Source organism: Anguilla rostrata, chromosome 10 (assembly GCF_018555375.3).
Source record: "Anguilla rostrata isolate EN2019 chromosome 10, ASM1855537v3, whole genome shotgun sequence".
Taxonomy (NCBI): Eukaryota; Metazoa; Chordata; class Actinopteri; order Anguilliformes; family Anguillidae; genus Anguilla; species Anguilla rostrata.
Window position 1 is genome coordinate 17,462,915 of NC_057942.1, and position 26,371 is coordinate 17,489,285.

General features: G+C 48.6%; 1 protein-coding gene across 6 annotated transcripts in view; it reads right to left on the reverse strand.

Annotated features, from left to right (window-relative positions):
• Positions 1–1,689: 1,689 nt before the first annotated feature.
• The window catches only part of cntrl (centriolin), a 43,269-nt gene continuing 18,587 nt past the window's right edge, over positions 1,690–26,371 (reverse strand). For all 6 annotated transcript variants that reach the window (XM_064354535.1, XM_064354538.1, XM_064354534.1 and 3 more), the window contains 28 exons: positions 25,908–26,115; positions 25,581–25,745; positions 25,278–25,457; positions 24,495–24,611; positions 23,722–23,863; positions 23,346–23,488; positions 22,872–23,043; positions 20,237–20,508; positions 18,653–18,798; positions 18,021–18,207; positions 17,564–17,694; positions 17,139–17,279; positions 16,540–16,666; positions 15,495–15,659; positions 14,483–14,642; positions 11,697–11,812; positions 10,640–10,857; positions 10,150–10,307; positions 8,914–8,987; positions 8,648–8,815; positions 7,831–8,002; positions 6,701–6,876; positions 5,259–5,387; positions 4,456–4,647; positions 3,414–3,476; positions 2,939–3,115; positions 2,726–2,819; positions 1,690–2,463 (listed from right to left, as the gene is read on the reverse strand). In XM_064354535.1, coding sequence (XP_064210605.1) covers positions 2,450–2,463; positions 2,726–2,819; positions 2,939–3,115; positions 3,414–3,476; positions 4,456–4,647; positions 5,259–5,387; positions 6,701–6,876; positions 7,831–8,002; positions 8,648–8,815; positions 8,914–8,987; positions 10,150–10,307; positions 10,640–10,857; positions 11,697–11,812; positions 14,483–14,642; positions 15,495–15,659; positions 16,540–16,666; positions 17,139–17,279; positions 17,564–17,694; positions 18,021–18,207; positions 18,653–18,798; positions 20,237–20,508; positions 22,872–23,043; positions 23,346–23,488; positions 23,722–23,863; positions 24,495–24,611; positions 25,278–25,457; positions 25,581–25,745; positions 25,908–26,115 — 4,207 coding nt within the window. In that variant the 3' untranslated portion in view covers positions 1,690–2,449. The remainder of the gene's footprint in view (positions 2,464–2,725; positions 2,820–2,938; positions 3,116–3,413; positions 3,477–4,455; positions 4,648–5,258; positions 5,388–6,700; positions 6,877–7,830; positions 8,003–8,647; positions 8,816–8,913; positions 8,988–10,149; positions 10,308–10,639; positions 10,858–11,696; positions 11,813–14,482; positions 14,643–15,494; positions 15,660–16,539; positions 16,667–17,138; positions 17,280–17,563; positions 17,695–18,020; positions 18,208–18,652; positions 18,799–20,236; positions 20,509–22,871; positions 23,044–23,345; positions 23,489–23,721; positions 23,864–24,494; positions 24,612–25,277; positions 25,458–25,580; positions 25,746–25,907; positions 26,116–26,371) is intronic.

Below are 26,371 nucleotides of genomic sequence, written 5' to 3' on the forward strand. Positions count from 1 at the left end.
AACTGAAAGCTGGTTGGGATTCAAATCGAACACTAATTTGTTCTTTTTTTTTTCCTTTGTGTTGTATGAATTGGCATGAGTTTGTTGTGGCGCTCTGGGCATAGTTGTGCAAGTATTTTATTTTTCATGCCAACCGTCTTCACGCTGCACATGCTTTTATGCCAGCCAGCAGAAGGAACCCAACACATCAGTTGCAGGAGGATGGGGACGGATTTTGTGGTGTGATGGGGGGGGAGGCAGGGCTGCATTTATGTTTTGTGCTCAGTGGTACTTGCTGCTAGATTCCTTCAGGGGTTTGCTTTTTCTGTGCAGTAATGTTGCTTGTAAAGGACAAAAGGTCTGGGACCTCACCCAAGTCTGTCCAGCTAGTTGAAAGATCAAGTGTGGAAAATGTCATGGTGATGGCTCTGGTGAGTTCTTAATAGTCAATTATTTTGCACATGAAGGTGTTGCATTTTAGGGTTCAGTGAATGGAGAAGGGGTCAAAGGATGCATAAAATAAATCTAAACGTGACCCTTTCTAGTTCAGTAAGAAAATTCAGAGGTCGTATCACCAGTGGTGGAGATCTTTGCTTGGTTTATTCAGTTTTGGTTCAGGAGCCCCCCCCCAGATGACTAAATGGAGGTAGGGCAGATGCGCGGTAGGCAACCTTGGCCCTGGAATGCCGGATGTTCTGTTCCATCTGAGCCTGACCACAGCACTGGATTCATTAGAAGTCCCAGCCAGAATGGTGAAACACTCAGAACCTCCAGCACCTGACCACCTGCGTTGAGTCTGTTAATCCAGTTATGTAGTTAGCGGCTTAGATGGAGCAACACTCCAAAAAATCTGACCCTACAGGAGCAGGGTAAACTGCCCAAATTCCCCAAATGCAGCAAACCTGCGGTTGATTTCTCAGTCCATTGGGGGATTGACCTGTGTTGTTGAACGGCGCTTGATTTATGTGACAGACGTTCTCCTTTGTCATGTGCCTCATTGATACTCCGTCTGAATGGATTCTTCAGGCATGCTCTGTGAAATGACTGGGGTTTGCTTCCTTTGGGGTACAGGTTGATCGGAGCTGTAACTCCTGTTACAGTTCAGTTGCATCAAGGCAATGTGGCATTGAGTGGTCAATAGGTTGTCCGTTTTAACTAGTCTGCAAGTTGTTCTTTTAGCAGAGTTGATTTTGTCATTTTGGTATCAAACTGAAAACGGTTGCTGTCTTTGCCCTGGAAGCATTTTTAATTTTGTATACATCACCTGGATTATGAACAGACTTGCATTATGGGACCATTCTCAGCTAACACTTGTATAATATTTATATAAATTACTCAACTTTAGCCATGTGGAACTGCAGTGAAGCTGGCTTATTTGCTTGGTTTAATCGTTAATATTTTTCCAGCTTCATTCTTGGTTTTCTTTTTTGTGTGAGAACTAAACTGCGTAAAATTGGGTCTTGTTATTTATATATGTGACAACTCTTTGTTTGCTGTACTTTTGATTTTATGGAACACAATGCTATTGATCTGAATATTTGTAAATAAAGTATCTATATCTAGAAAATTCTGTGGGTCTTTCTGGATTTCTGAAGGAGCCCTTGAGAGATCAGGCATGCTTTTTTGAGTTAAACCTGCAGGTAGTCTCCAGGCTCTTACAAGTGATGCCTCATTTGGCTGTAACTGAAAACAGTAACAATAGGAACAATATAGTTTGGAAAAATAAATATTTATTTCTTTGTACACAAAATTTCATATTTAGTTGATTACAATCACAAAGCCGGTGTACAGCTTATAAATCTACTTCAAGTGCTTCAAATGCATAGTGTTTAATGTTGGAGATATTCAAACTACTGTGCCGCAGGCCTTGGCGGATGAAGTGAAGCGAGGTGAGCCGTCTGCAAGGGTAAGCAGCTGTTGGAGGCCTACCAAGTTTTCCATTTGAAATATTATACAATTCCTTGAGGCTAGATGCCTTTTTCCAAGAATCGTATACATTTCTGACTGGACACGGTCTCATGACATTCTGGTACAGGTCTCAAAAAGGCACTTTAGGGCATTGAGCTTTACCCATCATGTAATATATATATGTAATATATAGCATAAGTAATTTATCCTTGAAAACAGATTTTCCCTTGTATAATTACTTTAGGGAAACAAAGCGGTGTAGCAGGCTAGCAGTCATGCACCCTGCAGTGGAGAAGTGGGAGGTGCATTAAAAGCAGGTTGACGCAGGCCCTTTCAGAAGCTCTGCCGTGACCTTCACGTTCGGAGGTAGACCGATCGTCGACTTCATCGCACAGCTTCTGGGGGGCGTTTCAAGCCTGGTGAAAACCAGACCGCCCCATCTTTGGTCCTAGCCTTCGCTCCATTTGGACTGGCAGCAGGTCCGCGGTAGCACGTTAGCACGGTATGTCTCGGATGTGGGAATGCTTCGGTTCTGATGTGGATGGTACACAGCAGGCTTGTGTCACCAGCTGCTTCCTGTATGACCCAAACAAACGCTTGTGAATTGGACTCCCAGTCAGAAAGGCCTACGCTCATCCACAGCAACTGCCAATACTCCGACATCCCAACACCGCTTTCAGAAGCAAATGAGTTTTCCCAAGAGGTCTCCCATCCAAGTACTAACCAAGCCCAAAGCCCTTAGCTGCAGCAGTTTGAGAAGGTTTAGGGGTAGTGGCTGCTGTGCTGTAAGGTGATGCGGGCCTGGGGTTCAGATCTCTGCTCAGAGCTCACGGCTTACCTTGGTCCTTTTCCGGGAGGGCCGGGTCCAGACGCACAGGGCTGCAGGAGCGAGCGGAGCCTCCGAGCGACCTCCCCGCCTCCGGGACGTCCGGCTGCGGACAGAGGAGACGCGTTTATTGCGCACGCAATTCTGTGTAATTCGTGACGAACAGCAGACTCGGCCTAGTTTCTGTTTTCGAACGCGGCCGCCCTGGAGGGGCGGGGCTCGTACCCGGCCGTGTTTCAGCGGCGGCTCGCTGTGGCCCGGGGTCGGGAAGTCTGCCGAACCGTTCACAAGCTCGTCCAGCTTGTCCACCCGTCTGCGCAGACCCTGCAGGCTGCCCTCCGTCTGCTGCCTGCGCTGGCTCAGGGCCTCCTCCTGCGACCACATGCGTCTGCGCAGCTGGGCCTGGGGAGAGAGGGCGTGGAGGCCAATGCTGAAGAGCCAGACCTCTCAGGCTTGTTTTTTTTTTTTATTGGTGAGAACATTGAGATGACATAGGCGCCACCCCTAAATGTAAAACATTACAGAAGTGTAGTAACACTGTACAAACAAAGCAAATGACATAATAGCTATGTGCAAACCGAGAACAAAATGTGGGTGTGCATGTATGCGGTTCAGCTCTCCCTTATGAAATTGATAAATGAACCTCTCGGGCTTGTTGACACCTCATGTTGTGACGAAGGCCGTCTGTGCCCTACTGTACCTTCAGATGATCCTCTTGCTGCTGGAGCTTCTCTCTCAGCGCCTCTCCACGCCACTGTTCATCCTAAACGCGTGCACACACACAGATAGGACGTTTTTGGTGTACTTTCAAGTCAAATCGGTTGTTTTGGGACAACTTCTAGTCAATAAAAGTGTACTTGCACGCTAAATTCCCCAGGAAATGGCTGTGATGGAACCTACTGGCTGTGATATGATGATATTCTTACATTTAGTGATCTTGTAAACGACTTCACGAAACCATCAGCAAGAATGTATGTCATTGAAATGAATTTGCACTGTAACCCGTTTGTCAAGGAAATGGTGCGTTCTGGAAAACAACGCCACGGTCAGTGAGTTCACACGTTTAAATTTTTTAGTACATGTTAGGCAGTGGAAAAAGGACTTCATAAAACGCACTTTCATAAAATGCATAAGTCAACAGAAGAGGAAGTGCCTTCAAGAATAACAGTGACAGCTGTTGGTAACAGCTAAAAAGTCATGGAAGTGGCAATCTTTCTTACAGTTTTTCACCTAGTTCTAAAATAACCCACAGCTGATTTGGACTCTGTAGTGGACGTCACACAAGACCCAATGGGAAAGAAGAAGTGGTGCGCTTGTGTTTTAACTTTTTGCTAAGGGCAGAGTCTGGATTACATTTTAGTTTTCCTTTTGTTGGAAGATACCTTTTTTGTTGGGATCCTTATTTTTGATGACTTGATATGGCATATTGTGTAAGTGATGGTTAAAAGTAAATTACACCTCCAGTAAATTTAGTCTTGTTAAATCTGTCTTTGCTTTCACAACCTTGAGTTTCCAAATTCAAAAGCATACACTTTCAAATGACCTCCTTTATGGGTAACTGTTGAGCAGCAATGGGAGCTCATGTCCAATGAGAGCCACTGCTCTTTCAAAAAAATATTCCCCAAGATGCAAGTCTCAAATCTAAAATACATGAGATCACTGCTTTAGTAAACGCCTTGTGGTTTCCATTCATTTTAAACCTTGAAAGAATGAGAATCTGGTAAGAAGCGGACGCTGCTTGCCTTGGTGCTGAAGGCCACCCTACCCAGGGAGGGGGTGAAGAGGGGATGGTTCTCCTTGAGGCTCTCCGTGTCCGAGGCGTCGCTGGGCGGCGTCTCCAGCTCTCTGATCTCGGCCCTGACCTCTGACCTCAGGGAGCGCATGGCCTCTCTGATCCCCCGCCGCCGAGTCTCCCCTTCCTCCTGACTGCGCAGCTGCGGGAGGCCAATCAAAAGCACGAGTTGCGGCGCCGGTGATTCACGATCGCGGCAGGACCAGCGGTCTGGCGGGAGCCCTTAGTGGATTCGTGGGGTGCAGGTGTAGTTGAGTGCAGTGGGGAGGACATGCAGGTTGTGGGGGGTTGCAGGTGTTTGTAGTTGAGGGAGGACAGGTCTGGAGGTGCAGGTTTGTAGAGGGAGGACAGGTCTGGGGGTGCAGGTTTGTAGAGGGAGGACAGGTCTGGAGGTGCAGGTTTGTAGAGGGAGGACAGGTCTGGGGGTGCAGGTTTGTAGAGGGAGGACAGGTCTGGGGGTGCAGGTTTGTAGAGGGAGGACAGGTCTGGGGGTGCAGGTTTGTAGAGGGAGGACAGGTCTGGGGGTGCAGGTTTGTAGAGGGAGGACAGGTTTGGGGGTGCAGGTTTGTAGAGGGAGGACAGGTCTGGGGGTGCAGGTTTGTAGGGGAGCAGGTGGTCAGGTTTGAGAGGGGCAGGTTGTGATTGTAAGGGAGGACAGGTCTGGGGGTGCAGGTTTGTAGAGGGAGGACAGGTCTGGGGGTGCAGGTTTGTAGAGGAGGACGGGTCTGGATGTGCGGGGGGACGGTGCTGCACCTTGTCCCTGAGTCCCAAGAGCTCCTGGGACACACAGTTGAGCTCCTCCTCCAGGTCTTTGGCTCGCTGGTGATTCTCTCTGGCGGCCTGATCCACAGCAACCAGCTCCCTCTGCAGCCGAACCCGCTCCTGATACAGAGACAGTCTGACTGAGAAGCGATACCTTCGCTAACTCAAACACGCACGCTACAACACACACAACAGCATGCGCACACACACACACACACACACACTACAATCACACACAACAGCACGCGCACACACACACACACCACACACTACAATCACACACAACAGCACGCGCACACACACACACACACACACACTACAATCACACACAACAGCACGCGCACACATACACACACACACACACACCTACAATCACACACAACAGCACACGACACACACGCTACAATCACACACAACACGCGCACACACACACACACACACATCACACACACACACACACACACACACACACACACACACTACAATCACACACAACAGCACGCGGACACACGCTACAATCACACACAACAGCACACGCACACACACACACACACTACAATCACACACAACAGCACGCGCACACACACCCACACACACACACACACACACACTACAATCACACACAACAGCACGCGGACACACACGCTACAATCACACACAACAGCACGCGGACACACGCTACAATCACACACAGCAGCACGCACACACACACACGCTACAATCACACACAACAGCACACGGACACACACTACAATCACACACAACAGCACGCGCACACACACACGCACACTATAATCACACACAACAGCATGCACACACACACACACTACAATCACACACAACAGCACGCGTACACACACACACACGCTACAAGCACACACAACAACAACGCAAGCACACACACACACACACTACAATCACACACCACAACAACGCAAGCACAAACACACACACATTTCTGTGGCAGAAATGCCTCTTGGTATTCCAAGGGTGAAATATCTCAGTGAATATAAACCTCTGTAAACTATGGAATTTCGGAGTTCAGTGGAAAAGGTAAGTTCTGATGTCATGTGTCTTTTCTTCCCTACATTGTATGTCACCCTGGACAAGAACATCGAAATGAACCTCTAAATGAATGTAATGTAATGCAATTAATGGTGGTATGACTACAAATCTCAAATCTTGAGTGACACCCTGGTAACAGCCTAGTCTTTTTGTTAGTTTTGACAATAGGCTGATTCCACCAGTTTGCTCTTTGAATTGGGAGATTATGATATTTAATAATCGAAAGTTGTGTAGTGTTTGAACACACACTCTTTTCTCTGTCCCCTACTCTGAACGAATATAAATACTAGACCTTAGATGGATTCACGTTACCCCCTAAATCTGACTAAATCCTCTGCCCATTCTGAGTCCCAGTGTACAACCCTCACCTGTTCCATCTCGTCCCGCTCCGCTTGCCCTCGAACCCTCAGCGCAGAGAGCCTCCTCTCCGCGTCCCTCCTCTCCGTGAGGAGCGCCTCCTGCAGATGCTGCACCTCCTCCTGACAGTCTGCCAGCTCCCCCCGCAAAGTCTCCAACTCCTCCTCCCGAGCAGAGAGCTCCCGGCCTGCACTCACAGAGGTGTATGTGCGTGCGCACACACGCACACACGCATACAACACACCCATACGCACGTACGCACACACACACGCATACAACACACCCATACGCACGTACGCACACACACACGCATACAACACACCCACACGCACGTACGCACACACACACGCATACAACACACCCATACGCACGTATGCACACACACACACACACACACACACACACACCCGTACGCACACACACACGCACAAACAAACAATACAGTAAGTATGTTTTGACACCCACAGAAGCTGCCACCTCTAAAAATACATTAATGGGATTTAGAGCTTTTAACATGTTCTGCCTGATATTAATCATCACTGAGTGCATAATGGCTAATTACAGTAGCTGACTGTAGGTGAACCTCACGGGGCTTTCTGTCCACTTCACTGTTGTTTGAACAGATTTGCATTGTGGCCTTGATTCTTGTGTGTCTGCGTGTGGAATGATAGGAATTGCAGACAATCTTTGCACGATAAACTAATGAAACATTCATTTTACATCCACTAGCCCAGAGGTCTCAAACTCCAGTCCTGGCAGGCCGTAGTCTCCGCTGGTTTTTGTGATTTCCTTTCAGTCGTCAGCCAATTTAGACCTTGGAAACAAGGTGTGCAGACTCTTCAGCCAATCAGGGACTTAAATTACACACTTAAGTTCCAGAACACATCAAAAAACAGCAGACACTGAGCTCCTCTAGGATCTGAGTTTGAGATTCCGGCACTACCCGAGTCTGAGAATTGGCATGTGGCACGTGCTTCAGAGAAGAGCAGATGCCCCACACTCTTTTCCCAATCGGTGGCAAAGGCCACAGCGATAAAAAGGCAGAGAGGGGAAAACTGCGAACGGAAGGTGCCGGAGTTTCAGCCTCAGAGCTCTCCCCCAGCGGCAAACGGACGCGGTGAAGGGGGGGGGGGGAACTCACCCAGCCGCTTCCGCTCCTCGGCCCCCGACGCGCTGGCCGCCGCCCGCTGCAGCTGCTCCCCGCGCTCCGCCAGGGCGCCCTCTACCGCCTGCAGCTGGGACTGCAGCTTCTGCAGCCTCTGCGCCCGCAGCTCCTCTGTGTCCAGAGCGTCCTGCTGCAGCACCTGCAGGGACTGGAATACAGTGCATGTTACAGCACTGAACAATCAATGCGACATCTACGTGCTCTCTTCCTCCACCTCTGTTTCTTTCTATGAGACTTATGCCAACTTTGGCAAAACTTTGATTGATATAATCGCTAGAAAAATCTGTGATCAAGCCCTTACTCGTCCAGCTGGTTTGGATTATTTCACGTTGGAGCTTTGCAGAAAGTGAGCACCATTAATTCTGTTATAAATAGACTTATCTTGTATCCAGTCTTATCGCGATTCTCCCCATCAGAGAGGAATTCTCCCCTGTAAGAGGAGTGAACTGGCTGCCTAAATACAATTGCATGTGGCCTTGCTGGACATTAATGGAGGTTGTTGTAGACTATTAGCTCTGAAAATGTTCTTTAGGCAGCTGTCATGGCCACAGGTGACCCCATGTAATGTCTAATTCGACCCAGGGCAGGGAATGGGTGATGTCATAGAAGTGATGTCATTGGCAGTTATTATTGGCCTGTGGCTGGTTTAGATCTGAGTGCCATCAGTCTTCAGGTTTTTGATTGGTCAGTGGTCTGTGATGCCTGTGTGTAAATTTGCAGTGCTGGGCATTAAATGGTTTGTCTGCAGGTTTTGATTGGCTGTTAGCCTGTCAACACACTGCAGCGTTCTGACCTTTTCCTGCTGCTGTAGCCGGGCGTGCTTCTTGTCTAGCTCCGCCTCCAGCTCCTCCCCCCTGTGCATGACCTCACGGGCCCTCTCTGCCCCTTTCTCCAGCTCCTCCTCCTGCCTGTGCTGCTCCTCCAGGAGCTCCTCATGCCTACTCGTGGCTGCTCTTACCTCCTGCACATGAGAGAGCATGTGTAAGCCAGTGGCACAGACCCTGCTCCGCTCTGCCTTGTCTCTCTCATAGCTCCACCCTGACCCCGCCCATCACCCACCTCTTCCACCTGCTGCAGTTGCTGACGGGCGTCACTCAGAGTCTCCTGCAGTCCCTTCAGCTCCTCCCTCTTCTCTGAAACAGACACACATACATCCTACCATAAGATCACCAGTCAATTACTTGGAGTGGATCTCAAATGCTTTTTCAATTGGTAAAATGCAAAGACAAAGCCAGTTTTATTCTTTCTTGTCGAAAGTTCATGAAGTGCAGCCCCGCACCCCTGCCTTGCATGAGGAAATGCACTGATATCATAAACTGTTCCCTCATGACAATGAGAGTCCAGATCATTATTTATAAAGACAGCACTGAAGTTTCATGCAACACCGTGAGTGTATGGGGAAAATTGGGTTTGCTAATTTGAATATTCACTCAAAGAAGATAATCAGATCAGATTGTATCAAATACACACTTCATTTCATGGGGCTGGGCTCTGCCCATGTACAAATTCAATGAAGCCACTTCATACAGTGGAATGAATAAGTGTACTTGACTGGTTTTTGGGAGAAAAGCATGGATTTGGGTGTCTGGGGGTCTGACAGATAATCATGCCTACAGCTCATCTATGGAGGCGCAGTCACTCATTAACAAACCTGCTGTTTCGTTAAATGCTGTAAATTATTCATTTCCCGTCTCTGCACAGTGATCAGAACCCCAGTTTAGTCCTTTATTAGTTAATCTAGTGACTCTTAATTTTAAAATAGCACAAATGTTCAGATAGCTTAATCAGGTTACAACTCCCAGGTTTTTCTGGTCCTCTTGATGCAAAAGTCATATACAGAATTAAGAACACAAGAGGACTTTAAAGAGGAGCACAAGCCATTTAGCCCAATCTTAGCTTATGTTCTGTAAACTCCAGAGGGTATCGAGAACTACATCAACAATGGAAACCCTAGATTTAAACAAACCAAGGGTCTGCGGCTCTACTACCAGTCAGGCTAGCAGTTCTACACACTGATAACTGTGTAAATCTGTGTATCTGTGTCTGAGTGGGTGGGTAAGGAACTGCGCTTGTAACCGAAAGGTCGCAGGTTCGATTCCCGGGTAAGGACACTGCCGTTGTACCCTTGAGCAAGGTACTTAACCTGCATGTAAAATGCTATGTAAAAGTTGTGTAAGTCGCTCTGGATAAGAGCGTCTGCTAAACGCCTGTAATGTAATGTAATGTAATGATATCCTGTCTGTTCAAGCCCGTGCTGCGTGGAGAGGCGCGTGAGGGAGCGGCGCACGCCGGAACCTTCCAACTGCCGCTGGGCTGAGGCGGCGTCTCGACTGGTCTCCTGCCGCGCGCCGCGAGCGCGCCTGTGCTCCCGTTTCATCCGATCCAGCTCCGCCTCCAGCCGGGTCAGCTCCGCCTCCGCGGCCCTCGCCCCCTCCTCGGCCGTCGCCAGGCACCTGAAATGCAGAGGGGGCGGGGGGGGGAATCGCACCTCTGGTCAAGACCTCGGCGGGAGTGTCGGAATGTCCTTTTTATTTTGTTATTAATGAAATGACACGTTTTAACGAGTATCCCCCCAATCAGAGCAAAGCCTGCTGTCTAACAGGTCAGGTAAGTATCATGTCTACATTCATGTAAATGGATCTCCCCCAATATGAGAGAGGACTCCACTCTGCTGTCTGTGAATACCCTGTAAACGTGTTCATGTTCCTTTAACACCCCCCCCCCACCCCCCTTTATCACCTCGCCCAATCCCCAGCTCTCTTTGTGACCTAGACCCCACCCCCACCTCTCTGCGTGGCCCCGCCTGGCCTCCAGGTTCCTGCACTGCTCCTCCCGGGCGGCCCTGTCCCGCCGCTGAGCCTCCACACTCTCCCGGGCCCCGCCCGCCTCCAGCTGCAGGGCCTCCAGCTCCGCCCGCTCCTGCTCCAGCTGCCGCCTCTGCCGCTCGCCCTCCGCCCGCTGCTGCTGCGCCACCTGGGCCAGCTTCTCCAGCTCCACCCGCACCTGGGTAGAGAGGGGCAGGACACCTCGAGTCAGGTGCCTAAAATGGCCGCACACATTGGATTAAACAATTCAACTACACAAGATGGACAAAAAAAAAAAACATCAACTTCACACTCAGGATTAAATACTTCAGTCGCACACTGGATTAAATATATCACGCACGTACATACCTAACACATATAATACAATATGAATAGTTGAAATTGACCCTTCAATTTGATAAAGTATGTACAAATACAAGTAAATGTAAAAGACGGGTCCTCTCAATGTATTTTCTATGGAAACTTGGGTGGGGGTTGACAAAGGGTCAGTTAAGTTTTAGCGATTGAGACAGACTAATGAGCTTGTAGTAGGAGCACAAGGTGTTGTGCTTCAACTAAGGGGGTATTTCATGAATTAAGAAGCCACCAGACTAATTGTAATTATTTTCAATTGGATAAAATCTGATTGGACAAAAGTCTTAGTAGAGTTATTCAGAGCCAAAAGACTCCTGCCCCCCCCCCCCCTATATGTGTACCTGCAGCAGGGACTCCTGGCTCCACCCCCCCAGATGTGTACCTGCAGCAGGGACTCCTGGCCCGCCCCCCAGATGTGTACCTGCAGCAGGGACTCCTGGTCCCGCCCCCCCGATGTGTACCTGCAGCAGGGACTCCTGGCCCCGCCCCCCATGTGTACCTGCAGCAGGTACTCCTGGCCCCGCCCCCCTAGATGTGTACCTGCAGCAGAGACTCCTGGCTCCGCCCCCCTAGATGTGTACCTGCAGCAGGGACTCCTGGCCCCGCGCCCCCAGATGTGTACCTGCAGCAGGGACTCCTGGCCCCGCGCCCCCAGATGTGTACCTGCAGCAGGGACTCCTGGCTCTGTTCCAGCTGGTCCAGGCGCTGCTCGTGCTGCAGTTTCACCCCCTCCAGCTCGCTGGTCTCAAGCTCCACCATCTCCAGCATGTACTTCAGCTCTGGGAGGGGTAAAAACACAGCGTAGTTTTAGAGTAATATAATGAGGTAAGAGCTGTCTCAGCCTGAGCTGAGTTAGGGCATTGGTAGTTTTGGTAGCTGAGTAGGGGTAGTGGTAGTTTTAGAGTAATATAATGAGGTAAGGAAGTACCATAACCATTCTAAACTTTGTGCTGCCGTGTAATCTCAGCAGCTAATAAAAATTAAAAAAGCGGGGAGAAATACAGAAAAAATACAGAAAAATATGCAATCTAAGCTCGAAATATACTGTTTAGCTTGCCTTATAGCCTAGCCTACACTTTTCCAGGACCTCATAAATATTTCCAGGACATTCTGTACATTTTCTCATTTTCCAGGTGTTTTCCATGACTGGAAAACTAGTCGATAAATTTCCAGGTTTTCAAGGTTTTCCAGGACGAGTGGGAACCCTGTAATATAATGAGGTAAGAGCTGTCTCAGTCTGAGCTGAGTTAGGTCAGTGGTAGTTTTAGAGTAATGAGGTAAGAGCTGTCTCAGTCTGAGCCGAGTTAGGGCATTGGTAGTTTTAGAGTAATGAGGTAAGAGCAGTCTCAGTCTGAGCTGAGTTAGGGCAGTGGTAGTTTTAGTGTAATGAGGTAAGAGCTGTCTCGGTCTGAGCTGAGTTAGGGCAGTGGTAGTTTTAGTGTAATGAGGTAAGAGATGTCTCAGTCTGAGCTGAGTTAGGGCAGTGGTAGTTTTAGAGTAATGAGGTAAGAGCTGTCTCAGTCTGAGCTGAGTAAGGGTAGTGGTAGTTTTAGAGTAATGAGGTAAGAGCAGTCTCAGTCTGAGCTGAGTTAGGGCAGTGGTAGTTTTAGAGTACTGGGGTAAGAGCTGTTTCACTCTGAGCTGAGTTAGGGCAGTGGTAGTTTTAGAGTACTGAGGTATGAGCTCTCTCACTCTGAGCTGAGTTAGGGCAGTGGTAGTTTTACAGTAATGAGGTAAGAGCTGTCTCATTCTGAGCTGAGTAAGGGTAGTGGTAGTTTTAGAGTAATGAGGTAAGAGCAGTCTCAGTTTGAGCTGAGTTAGGGCAGTGGTAGTTTTAGAGTACTGAGGTAAGAGCAGTCTCAGTCTGAGCTGAGTTAGGGCAGTGGTAGTTTTAGAGTACTGAGGTAAGAGCAGTCTCAGTCTGAGCTGAGTTAGGGCAGTGGTAGTTTTAGAGTACTGAGGTAAGAGCTGTTTCACTCTGAGCTGAGTTAGGGCAGTGGTAGTTTTAGAGTACTGAGGTATGAGCTCTCTCACTCTGAGCTGAGTTAGGGCAGTGGTAGTTTTACAGTAATGAGGTAAGAGCTGTCTCATTCTGAGCTGAGTTAGGGCAGTGGTAGTTTTAGAGTACTGAGGTAAAAGCTGTCTCAGTCTGAGCTGAGTTAGGGTAGTGGTAGTTTTAGAGTACTGAGGTATGAGCTGTCTCAGTCTGAGCTGAGTTAGGGCAGTGGTAGTTTTAGTGTAATGAGGTAAGAGCTGTCTCGGTCTGAGCCGAGTTAGGGCAGTGGTAGTTTTAGAGTAATATAATGAGGTAAGAGCTGTCTCAGTCTGAGCTGAGTTAGGGCAGTGGTAGTTTTACAGTAATGAGGTAAGAGCTGTGACAGACTGAGCTGAGTTAGGGCATTGGTAGTTTTACAGTAATGAGGTAAGAGCTGTCTCAGTCTGAGCTGAGTTAGGGCAGTGGTAGTTTTAGAGTAATATAATGAGGTAAGAGCTGTCTCAGTCTGAGCTGAGTTAGGGCAGTGGTAGTTTTAGAGTACTGAGGTAAGAGCTGTCTCAGTCTGAGCTGAGTTAGGGCAGTGGTAGTTTTAGAGTACTGAGGTATGTGCTGTCTCACTCTGAGCTGAGTTAGGGTAGTGGTAGTTTTAGAGTACTGAGGTATGAGCTGTCTCAGTCTGAGCTGAGTTAGGGCAGTGGTAGTTTTAGTGTACTGAGGTAAGAGCTGTCTCACTCTGAGCTGAGTAAGGTTAGTGGTAGTTTTAGAGTACTGAGGTATGAGCTCTCTCAGTCTGAGCTGGGTTAGGGTAGTGGTAGTTTTAGAGTACTGAGGTATGAGCTGTCTCAGTCTGAGCTGAGTTAGGGCAGTGGTAGTTTTAGTGTACTGAGGTATGAGCTGTCTCAGTCTGAGCTGAGTTAGGGCAGTGGTAGTTTTAGTGTACTGAGGTAAGAGCTGTCTCACTCTGAGCTGAGTAAGGTTAGTGGTAGTTTTAGAGTACTGAGGTAAGAGCAGTCTCAGTCTGAGCTGAGTTAGGGCAGTGGTAGTTTTAGAGTACTGAGGTAAGAGCTCTCTCAGTCTGAGCTGGGTTAGGGTAGTGGTAGTTTTAGTGTACTGAGGTAAGAGCTGTCTCACTCTGAGCTGAGTAAGGTTAGTGGTAGTTTTAGTGTACTGAGGTAAGAGCTGTCTCACTCTGAGCTGAGTAAGGTTAGTGGTAGTTTTAGAGTACTGAGGTAAGAGCTGTCTCAGTCTGAGCTGAGTTAGGGCAGTGGTAGTTTTAGAGTACTGAGGTAAGAGCTGTCTCAGTCTGAGCTGAGTAAGGTTAGTGGTAGTTTTAGAGTACTGAGGTAAGAGCTCTCTCAGTCTGAGCGCAGTGCAGCTGTAAGGTGAACTCGTACATCAGCACATCGCTGCAGCAGCCGTCAGACTCTTGAGGAGCAACAGCGCGGGTCCTCACCAGCTTTGTGTTTGCTGATCTGGGCCAGGACGCTCCGCAGGGTCTCCTCCTCGCGCTCCGCCTCCTGTTTGGCGAGGCTCGCCCCGGCCCTCTGCTCCACCACCTGGGAATCCAGCTCCCCCTTCAGGGCGCTGAGGGTCGCCAGGTCCGCCCGCAACTCCTGAGATGGGGGCAGAGAGGCCACCTATCAGCTCACCGCCAGCAATAGAGGACACTGCGCACCCCCGCTGACACAGGAGGCTTAAGGCCAGTTTACAGTTGGGCGATGTGTGATCGTTGCCACCGGCAAGTATGGCATTTGATGGTTGGTCGCAACGACTTTTAGTTTATACAAGAGCAACAGACAATTTGCAGTCTTCGTTATCACCATTGTGCCCACCGCTGAGACTTAAACTGTATTGAACTCTGACCCCATCGCTGGCTCAGTAGTCATGACAATATTGTTGTAGAACGTTCTCATCTCCCGTAATTACCTTTCGCAAAGTATAAAGTCATCAGCTAGCCTAACCTTAAAATAAATAAAATGGGAGACCACACATTTGTTGAGAGTTTGATAAACACAATTACAATGTTTCCATGCCTTTATGATGCCGACTGTACAGACTACAAAGATGCCATTAATGACTCCACTTCAGTGCTGCGTTTTTATCGGTTACGTGTTTATACATTTTATGAGCGACAGCGTTCAATATGAAAGTCAAGCGATAATGGAATGTTGATGACAATGTAGCATACATCGCCTAACTATAAAATGCCTTTTAACCTTGGAGACAGCTAAGGAGTCGGAGGAATTGCACAGTCTATTTATTAATGATTTTGCTTATTAAAATGTACTGCTTGGTGTAATTTGCTATTCAGTGAACAGTAACAAAAAGAATGCAATTTATCTCTGCTTAATGATGGTCTGAAACTAATTAGAACATCATTTCCACGACTGAAGCAGCAGGAATAACAAGCACAACGTTGCCTTGGAAACAGACATGGGCTCTTGTTGAGGTACAGAACTTCTTACCTTAATGTTCCTCTGCAGATCCTGCACCTCCTCCTCTCCCTGCTTCAGCACCTCCACCAGGCTCCTCCTACGCTGCTCCCCACTCTCCTGCAGGAGGCGGTCTTCTTCGCGCCTCTGCCCAAGCTTCCTGTTCAGGACGGCTAATTCCTCCTGCTGCTGGGCCACCTGCATTGCAACCAGACTCGTTAGAGCTACAGTGACTGATTCAACGGAGACAGTCCCGATTTATCAGCATTTGTCTCGATAATTAGAGTGAATGTACCCAAAGTTCTGACTTGAAACCCCCCTCCCCAGTCCGTGATGGCAATCTCTAAGCCCCCACCCCAAGGGTTCGCAGTCTACAACTACATCACACGGTTGTCACAGATTTATTCCCGTGTCATCTAGTCACCCCAGTTAGAGCCACATCCACAAGCAGAGTGCCAGAACCCAAATTATGTCCCATAAAAACCTTCCCAAGATTTCTCATAACGCACCGCAATCCTGCGTCCCTTTCCCGAAATGCACTGGAAAGCCACCTTGCTTTCTGACCATGACTGAGAACCATAGACTGTAGCCCCTACTGTAGCGTAGTCCTTCGCAGTAATCAGGAAGTGACGTAAACTGTACCTCATTGGTCCACAACAAATATTATAACAGTGCCCAAATGACACAATAAATCATGAAATCAACCCATGGACAGTCATAAGACGAATAAAATACACACATTGTGACTATTTGTTCTCAGGAGAAAAAATGATTGACTTTGTATTTTGACTGCATTTGTACCGTAGACTTACATGGAAACCGGATATGAAAACACCTATACTGGAGCCAACCGTAGTGGCGCTAGAGAGCAACCAGGAACAACAAGACCAGGAAATGAGCTTCAAAAACGAAGTCTGGTTTTGGCCGCTTGCTGAGAACCCCCCACCTCGCTTTCCCACAATGCAGCGGAACCTCGTCTCGCTTTCCCGTGACAGACAGGAATGGCCAGCACACGCCTGCTGCTTCAGATAAGTATACACATGCGTGAGCATACTTCATACATTAACCAATGAATTACCCTGGTCGTGAGTGCATCCAACTCGCTCCTGCGCTGTCCCAGCATGCTCTCTGCCTCTCTCAGGGTCTCCAGGTGCCGAGCCTCTCTGCTCTCGGCCTGGTCCAGCTCGCTCTGCAGGGCCTCCAGCCTGTGGCCAAACGCACGCAGAGCAACATACTAAACCGAAGGAGGAGCTAATCTGCATCCCAGCATGCATTGCTACTTACAGAAAGACAAAGGGGGAGCTGGCAAAGAAAACATTTCCAAATGTCAGCTAACAATTTATGCATGTTCAAGGCCTAAAATTAGATTCCAACCGCCCTCTGTTTTGTAAAACAATGTAGTGAATTTTAGCACATTCAGAAGAAAAAAAAAAGTTTTCCCATCACTGAATTACATTTCATTGAATTAAAGTCCCTTAAACCTGTTCTGAACATTAGAGCATTGTCAGCTTGTCATTAAATTTAGCACTGTCATGGTAAAAAAAACAACAGATTATAAACAATTTTCAACCAAGAACGTGTATTTAATACCAATCATTAGCGCTGTAACATAGTCCAAAGGTGCTGTACGTCTAATGTATTCAAAGGTTATGTCACTTTGGCCCAAAATCCACTCACCTCTCTGTAGCAGTCTGTACTTTACTGCTAAGGTCCTGGAACAAAGCATCCTGGGATTCCACCACCTCCTCCACCTCCTGCAGAGTTTGCTCCTCCTCCACTCTTTGTCTCCGTAGCTCCTGCACCTCCTCTTGCAAGGTCCTGAGAGGAGAAGAAGAATCACAAAAAACTCATAAGGACTGATCTGTCTGTCTTGTCTGTCTTCTTTCCAGCACCGCCCGCCATTTCACACACTTCTATTTGGCAAACTTTCCTTTACTCTGATATCTAACCCACCAGTCTCCCTTCAGACCGTTAATGGTGGAGTGCTACTGTTACCTTGCATCCCAGGTAAAACATTTACAGGTATCTTTTTTACTGAGCACTGCCCTGAGGTGGAGCTTCACAGTAAGCAGGGTGTAGCGCCAGGCTTGGGTGCTGTGTACCTGAGCTGCAGGTTGGCCTCCACCAGCTGGGTGGCGCTGTCCTGAGCGCGCTTCTCCAGTTCCTCCAGCTCTAGCTCCGTGTCTCCCACGCGTTGCTGAGCCTTGCCGTAGCGCTGCAGGATCTCTTTGGTCTGTAGCAAAAATGGTGAATGCACATCTGTCTGCCACAGCCCAATCAACAGAAAACCCACATCTGTCTGCCACAGCCAAAACACAAAACCAACATCTGCACATCTGTCTGCCACAGCCCGAACAACAAAAAAGCCCACATCTGTGTGTCACGGCCCAAACTGACAAACAGTGAAAAAGGCTGTTCATTACAACCCATCCTCTTTGGACTTCATTGTCTGGAGGAGTTTTCAGATGCGTGAGACTGAAGCGATGTTTAAGGGATGGTTCAGCATGTTCCTGACTGAGGAAAGGCTGGATGGAGGGATGAGGGGAGGCCAGCGCTCACCTTTGCCCTGGTGTCCTTCAGGTCGCTCTCAGCCTCCAGCAGCAGTCTGTCGGCCTCCCTCAGCTCGGCCCGCCGGCGGAGCAGCGTCTCCTCCACGCACTCCACCTCCTCCAGCGCCTCCCCCTGCTGCCGCAGGGACTCCTGCACCTCCTCCACCAAGGAGTTCCCACTGCCCACCAGAGACTCCCTGAGGAGAGAGCACACGTTAGGTATTACATCAGATATACAAAGCCCCCTCTCTGCGGTGTTCCACAAGGACCTGTCCTCAGACCCTTGAAGAATTACCCAGATCCTGGGTGAGTTCGATGTAACTTTAACTTTATGTCTAGCTCTACTGGCATTTGTTTATCTAGATAAATGAACATTTCAAATGTTGCTTTGTTAGAAGTGTCCGCCAAATGCCTAGATTAAAAAATTGTAAAACTGCAAATGTGGCGTGAGCTTAAATTTTTATGCAGATGACCGCTTCACGTCGCAGTCAAATCTACCGATGCTGATTCTGGTGATACTATAGCACGCAGCAAGGACCTTCGCTAAAAGCAAAAAAATAAATTATATATATATATATATATACACATATATGTATACACACTGTATAGAGGAAGAGATCAGAGGTCAGAGCCGAGAGTCACCTGCGTCTGCGCATTCGGCTGACGGCCCGTCGTAGCTCCTGCAGCTCCTCCTCCAGGTCCGCTCTCTGGTCCTGCAGCCTCTGCACGTCTGCGCTCAGATGCTCCTCCTTCCTCTTCTGCCCCAGTAGCTGCGCCAGCTCCCTCTCCTGCAGGGGGCGACACTCAGCATTACCCCTCTGCCTCCGCATGCTGCCTCTCCCAATAATCAGAATACGCTCTTCTGCTCTTGCCTAAATAGACCTGTCAGTCTGTGCGCAGGGTTCCCTGCCTGAAAAGGAGCAGGTGTCCCAAGTGCAGCCATAGGGACTGCAGGGGCTCATTCCAATCTCTTATTTTATCCATCCTTGCTTCCTTTCCTTGCATCCTTTCCTAGTATTGACGTCTGAAATGACGTGTTGCCAACGCATTGAAAACGAACCCACAATATGTTGACAACGCGTGATTCCAGGCATCATTACAGGCATCAGTTTCACATATTTTTGATCCGTTTGGCCATCCATACTAGGAAAGGAGGCAAGGAAAGGCAGCAAGGACGGATAAAATAAGCAACTGGAATAAGCCCCTGGTTTTTATTTCAGCCATAAGATCAACCGAGACCCAAAAAAACCAGGTGACCCAAGTTTACTCGGTAATCAACTGCTTTAATTGATCAATTGCTGTAGTGCTCAAGTGTAACAACAAAATCTAGTGGACCTTGTGGCTCTCCAGGACCAGGACTGAGGAGCGCTGTTCCTCGTGCAGGCACCATAACCAGTGTCACAAAAAAGCACTGCAAAAACTGAACTCTGCTCATCTTCAGTACCTTTCCCCATTGCAACTGTCACAAGATGCTCAGAAAAGACCAGCCAAATTAAAACAGTATTCCATGAAATCAGACTGAACGCCTGCACAAAATGTCTCATCTGATGAGAAAGGCAAGAAAGTAAGGGACGAACAGGTTAAATCAAAAGCGACAAGCCAAACGAAGGTAGCATGACATTGACAGAGTTCTTGTGCTGCCAAATTGAAATGACAAACTAGCTAGACAAACTAAAATGAGCTGTTTTCATTGATGCTCTGAAAGTGAAAATGTTACTAAAATGCACCTAAACTGGCTTAAATAAGGAATGAAAATTGTATTTAAAAATGACACATGGTTATTTTTAGAATGTTATACTGGATATGGTAAAGTAACCACCAATTAGCCTACATTAGGATGGATCATCATAAATCCACCGTGATACACTGTTATATTATTGAAGTATATTTCATTGACTTTGCATGTGAACCAATTTTAACCCTTTGAAGGGAAGGTGTTTTGGAAAGTTTTTTCTAAATTCTCAGTCAGTGTTCTATAACTCCATTGCTTTGAATGACTAGGAGTGTTACATCAGCATAAGAATGTTCAGTTCTGATTACATTCTAATTACAAATATGTGATTTTTCAGCTAAAAAAGGGTCAAACATTGTTTTAACGGAATAATGATGAGCTGAGATGGGCCGAACGGCTCGCTCTCCTCGTATAACAATTTCTGATCGCTGCAGAGCTGAAGGGCGGGAAGGAGAGCGCGGTCCGCGGACTCTCCGCGGGTACGGGCCGCGCACCATGTCCTGGTGTCCCGGGACGTTGCAGTGCAGGACCCCCGCCGGGACCAGGGGCGCGTGGAAGCTGGCGGCAGGCGGACCGTAGACCAGGGGAGCTCCGGGCGGGGGGGGCCCGTAGACGACCGCCCCGGGGGCGAGGGAGAGCCCGGCGGCCGGGGGGGCGTAGATGACGGCGCCGTGCGGGAGGGCGGAGCCGTCGGGCGGCACGGTGTACTGACGCCCCGAGGCGCTGCTGTCGCCGTCGCTCTCGCCCCCGCTGTCCTGCGGCTCACCTGCAGACACGCGAAACTGTGAGCGTCCAGCGAAACACGGCCAGCTACCCACAGTACAGGTCACCCCCAACTACAGACCGCAGTCTACCATTACAGTTACATTACAGAACATTCAGCTCCTGAACTACGATGAAATCTTAGTATCTGAACCCACATTTTGACAGATGCGCCTACTGCTTTAAGTAAAGGCTAAATAAAACAAAGAAGGTAAAATAAAATCGAAAATCTGTGATAAGAAGATTTTATCAGTCTTTACCATTGTTTGTTAGTACAACTAATTCCAAAATGTAATCATTACATTTCATTACAGGCAATTGGCAGATGCTCTTATCCAGAGCGACATACAACAAAGTGTATAGACGGTTTCAACGGTAACAACATAAACAAACGTTACTGCGCATGTGCGTTGTTCTGGCCCTAACTTGACTTCCGGCAGACTTCCGCAAACAATCAATAACAACAGAGTCCCGCTAGACTATTTCTGATAACAAGCAAAGTAAATAACAAGTAAATTACGTTAGCTAGCTAGTTAAAACTATGTCTAGCCCGTATTATTTGGGGTTACCAGTCGAAGAAAAGAACCGTTACTTGGCCAAACTGAAATGCGATAATGTTACATTACCAGAAAATCAAGTGACAGATAACTGTTCACAGTATTGCACCTTGCTGAGCATCATACATTTCTTACATAATCCATAACTGTTCTGGGTTACATGCACATTCATTCCTGTATAAAAAGTGCACTCTTTCTATGATATTGCTTAAAAACGATGATTAGAAGCACAAACTGGGGCTAGTGGGCAGCATGTGTAGCCAATGCAATTACTGTAGGTTATTTATTTGTATAGCATGTATTGATGGGAAAACATCGTGGCTCTTATAGTTTGGGTCATCTTGCTAGGTTACCACAACAAAAATGATCAGGCAATGTAACGCTGTCAAGTCATTGGAAACAGGTATCATAACGTTAGTAAAAAACGTAGCTAAAGCGTATTAACTACTAGCATTGAGCTAACGTTACTGTGCATAATTTATAAAATGTTAGCTACGTTTAGCTAGCTAGCTAGTTGGCTAGCTAACTAGAACGAATTAATTAAGCTACAATCAATTTAGTTAGCTAATTCATAACTATTTCAGGCGTGTTACTGGTCAGCTTAGTTATCGCTTATTATGAGTTTGTTACCTGAAACAAAGTGCTGGAGTGAGAGCACCTATTCGACCACCTTCGTTCGACAGACAGGAAAGCGTAAACTGATTCGCAACTATATATGAAATAGGCGAAATATCGGTAACAACCTGTACCTAGTTATGTAGGAAAAATATCCTTGTTATCCTCCTGTGGTTATTTTTTCAGTACTTTCACGTTTTTTTGTGTGCCAGCAAATAAGTCAGACGTGGTCCAGCGCTAGCATTTGGTTGCTAAGGGGACGTGTATCGACCACCCCATATAAATGAATGGAACTTGACATAAATTTGCTAGTATCCTGTCTTGCATATTGGAGGTTAATATGAGAAAGGGTGGTCTCTCATCAGCACGTCTAGGAATCCGTACATATTCACTGTTGTAACCTAAGTCGCAGGACGCAAAATAGCCGTTAGGAAAGCAGTTTGAAATTATGAAGCAAAGTCTGCGCCATTGACTTTAATGGGTCGCGATGACATAATTCATTGTCTTAAGTTGATATAGTAAATAAGGCTGTATTAGTATTACTAAATGTGTATGTATGAAGTTGATTTTTAAAATACAGTTTATTATGTGTATTTTTACAGGACTTACATTTTAATAGGTAACGATGTCCAGTTATTTCTCAAAAATACGAAGTAACAACGGGCAAGCACCAGCTATGATAATCGCAGGGATTCATCAATTCGTTTCACAATTTCCTAGTGAGGTTACAAAGTTAAATTATGTATTTTTACTAATTTTCGAAATATAGTTTGTTCCTGAGGTCAGGTTGCACCCCACAGCACAACAACCTGAGCCCAACATCAGTCTGTTCATCAGTTTAACTTTCACTCCATTTGTAATCGGTGCCATATTAGCCAGTAAACACAAACCCAATAATAAACAAACACAGACCGGAAGTTAAGCGCATAACCTTGGCAACGCGCGTGCCACTGATGAAACCGTCTATAACCATAACCAGGAACAAGTATGACGAAACCCCTAGAGAGAAGTACCGGTCCAAGTGCAGGGAACAACCGCATAGTTCAACTTGGACCCTGAAGGTTAAACTGATTAACACTAACAACGAGGACGGCAACAATCAATCAATCAATTATATGTCGCAGTATAAATGGTTTTTACTTAGTAATGTAATAACACATCATAATCAGTGTTGGCTGTTATTATCTATAGTCACCTCTTCGCCCGCGTGTCCTGGTACGCCTGCTTCTGAGGGGGGAGAACATCCAATACCCACCGGCCTGGTCCTCTCTCTCCTTCCTGCCTCTTCGGCGCCCCCTCTCAGGTGAGGGGGGGTACTGCGAGCCAAGGCCAGAGTCGCGTGTGCCCTGAGAGCCCACGCTAGGGGGCTGGAGGAATGGGGTGGGGGGTGTCAGAGGAATTCTTCCCAAAGTAAAAAAGTAATGCCTCTATTCAAGTTCCCATGAAGAACCAAATATCGCTGCCACGCTGTGGACTTCTGGACCACTTCACATTAAAGCCAGAAGCGTTCTGATAATAGTCTTTTTTCATGTTTTTCATGTTCCACATAGGCATAAATACTGGCAGAAGTGAATACTCCCTACCAGGGTTTAGGCAACATTACATCAAAATACTACCAGCGATATGGTGTGCAAAAAATGAATTTGGCTTAGCCAGTACACCGCCTTACATTTGGGGGTGATGGGACGTAGTACCAGCAGCCCCGGCTCCTGTGGGGGTCCCCGAGATTGGATACGAAGCTGCACTGCTGGGCCAGGGTGTCCCGCAGTGCTGCAATTTCCTCCACCAGCTCCTCCAAGTTACCCCTGTTATCTACAAAAACAAACAGCGCACCCCAACAAGTTCTGAAGGCTCGCTCTCTCACAAGGAAACTGGCACTTTTAACAGTCAGTTTTACATTTAGGACTCAATCTACGGGTGTTATTTGGCCAGTTATTATGGCAGAAGGCAATCTTTTTCACACAGACACAGGAGGCCTAAAAGCCTGGGGTACGGGTACTGACAGCCCCAGAGGAAGCTGAAAGCCACGCGGGCAGCATTCTCACCCTCTCTGGCTTGGGCCAGCTGCTCCCAGAGTCGCTTGGTCTGCGCCTGCTGCCTGTCCAGGGCTCGACTCAGACGCTCCAACTCCAGCTGCTGGCCAGCGGAACTGGGAACACCCTGGGCATTACTGTCCAGCTCATGGATCTATAATGTACATATATACAAACACACAGGGATATGAACATTTCTTAAGAGCTTCAGACTCCTGCTGTAGCATTATCACCGTGAGATGTTCTGAGTGAGCTCCATTGAGAACTGAGATCTCAGCATTACGCAGTGGAAGTGTGTCACTGCAGGATGAACACAATGAAGTGGCGGCTGTGTGTGACTGGGCTGAATGCAGTGAAAGGGCGTTGACAGGGCAGACATGTGACTACAGGCTGAACAAGCCGAGTGTGTCAACGGCGCGTGACGGCAGCCTGAACACAGTGAAAGCTTGCTGACAGGGTGGACTCCGGACTGAACGAGGTGACAGCGTGTTAATGGAGCGCGGCGGCAGCCTGAACACAGTGAAAGCTTGCTGACAGGGTGGACGCGTGACTCCGGACTGAACGAAGTGACAGCGTGTTAATGGAGCGTGGCGGCAGCCTGAACACAGTGAAAGCTTGCTGACAGGGTGGACGCGTGACTCGGGACTGAACGAAGTGAAAAAGTGTTAATGGAGCGTGGCGGCAGCCTGAACACAGTGAAAGCTTGCTGACAGGGTGGACTCCGGACTGAACGAGGTGGCAGCGTGTTAATGGAGCGTGGCGGCAGGGGGACAGGGCCGACTCACCTGCTGCTCTCTGTCCTTCAGGAGCTTCTGCAGCAGCTGGATCTCCGCCTCCGCCCGCGCCAGGTCCTGAGCCGCAGCCGCCGCCTCCGTCCTGAAGCCCTCCATCTCCTCCGCATCCTGCCCACAATCCCACACACGCTCAGGGGCCTGACATCATAGCTCTCTATACGCAATCCCACACACGCTCAGGGACCTGACATCATAGCTCTCTACACGCAATCCCACACACGCTCAGGGACCTGACATCATAGCTCTCTATACGCAATCCCACACACGCTCAGGGGCCTGACATCATAGCTCTCTACACACAATCCCACACACGCTCAGGGACCTGACATCATAGCTCCCTATACGCAATCCCACACACGCTCAGGGGCCTGACATCATAGCTCTCTACACGCAATCCCACACACGCTCAGGGGCCTGACATCATAGCTCTCTACACGCAATCCCACACATACTCTGGGACCCCTTATGAGAGCACATGGATGTGTGTGCGTGTGTATGAGTGCGTGTGTGTGTGAGAGAGGGTGAATGATAGAATGATAGCTAGAATGATAGAATGATAATGACTCCTGTAATGTTAATTCAGAGAATTCCTCCTGTCAAGCCCCTTGAGGGCTTTTTGGGCTTCCCTGGCATGTTTTTCTTTTTATTCAATTTTTGTCTGTGTAAATTGTCTTTTTCACTTTTAAAAATGTGCTAAATAAAGAATAAAGAATAAAGATGTATGACGTGACTGGCTGTATGTTGCTATGCATGTGGGTTTTGGGGAGTCCCCACCTCAGCCCTCTCCTGGTTGATCTTGCGCACCGTGCCGTGCAGGGAGCGCAGCTGGTCTTTGGCTGCCGTCAGCTGCTGGGCGGCCATCTTGTCTGCTGATGTCATGGAGCGCTTCATCTCTCGCACCTCGTCCTCCAGAGAGCGCAACTGCTGCCGGGTTCGAGATTCGTCCACCTTCGTCTGCAGGTATAACAGGCTGTTTTACTAACCAACACACACACACACACACACATACACACACACCTAGGACTATAGATGCCGGTGTCAGTCTCCAAGGATGGTAGAGCACAGATGCCATCTGACCTGGTTGGCTCTGTCCTCCAGCTCAGCCAGCAGGCGGTCTCTCTCCTCCTCCGCCTCATGCAGCTGCCGCTCTGTCAGGCTCTGCACTTCCTGGACCTCCCGGAGCTCCTCCCTCAGCCTCCGTAGCTCCGCCTCCATCTCACCCTCCCGCCTCTCTGCTGCCACCTGGCGGGAGGCAACAAAAACGCTGTTAGCTTCAGACGCCCTCGCCCGCAGGAGCGGCAGAGCTGATGGGGGGACGGAGGAAGCCGTCCGCCTGGGCTCCGGACAGGCTGACGTTAGCGCGCAGGCCCAGGATGGCGGACTCGCTGGGCGGGGCGGACTCACCCTGGCCTGGGCGGCGGAGTCGCAGGCCGCCCGGTGCTCCTCCTGGGCGCGGCGCAGTCTGTCCCGCAGGGCGGCGGCCTCCTGCGTGAGCCTGCCCTGCCTGCCGCGCGCCTCGTCCCGCTCCGCCTGCGCGGCCGACACCGCCCCGCGCAGCTCCTGCTGCAGCTGCGCCAGGCTGCCGCCCAGGGCGTCCCCCTCGCCGCGTGGCCTGTGCACCAGGGGGAGGCGCTGTGAGCGTTTCTGACAGGTCTAGTACAGAATTTATACCGACTGCCCTCAAACATGCACGCACGTGCACACACACCCGCATGCACATGCACACTCGCACATGCACACACACACACACACACACACTCACACACACACACACACACACACACAAACACACACAAACACACACACGCGCGCATGCACATGCACACACACACACACACACATGCAGACATGCACACACACACACACAA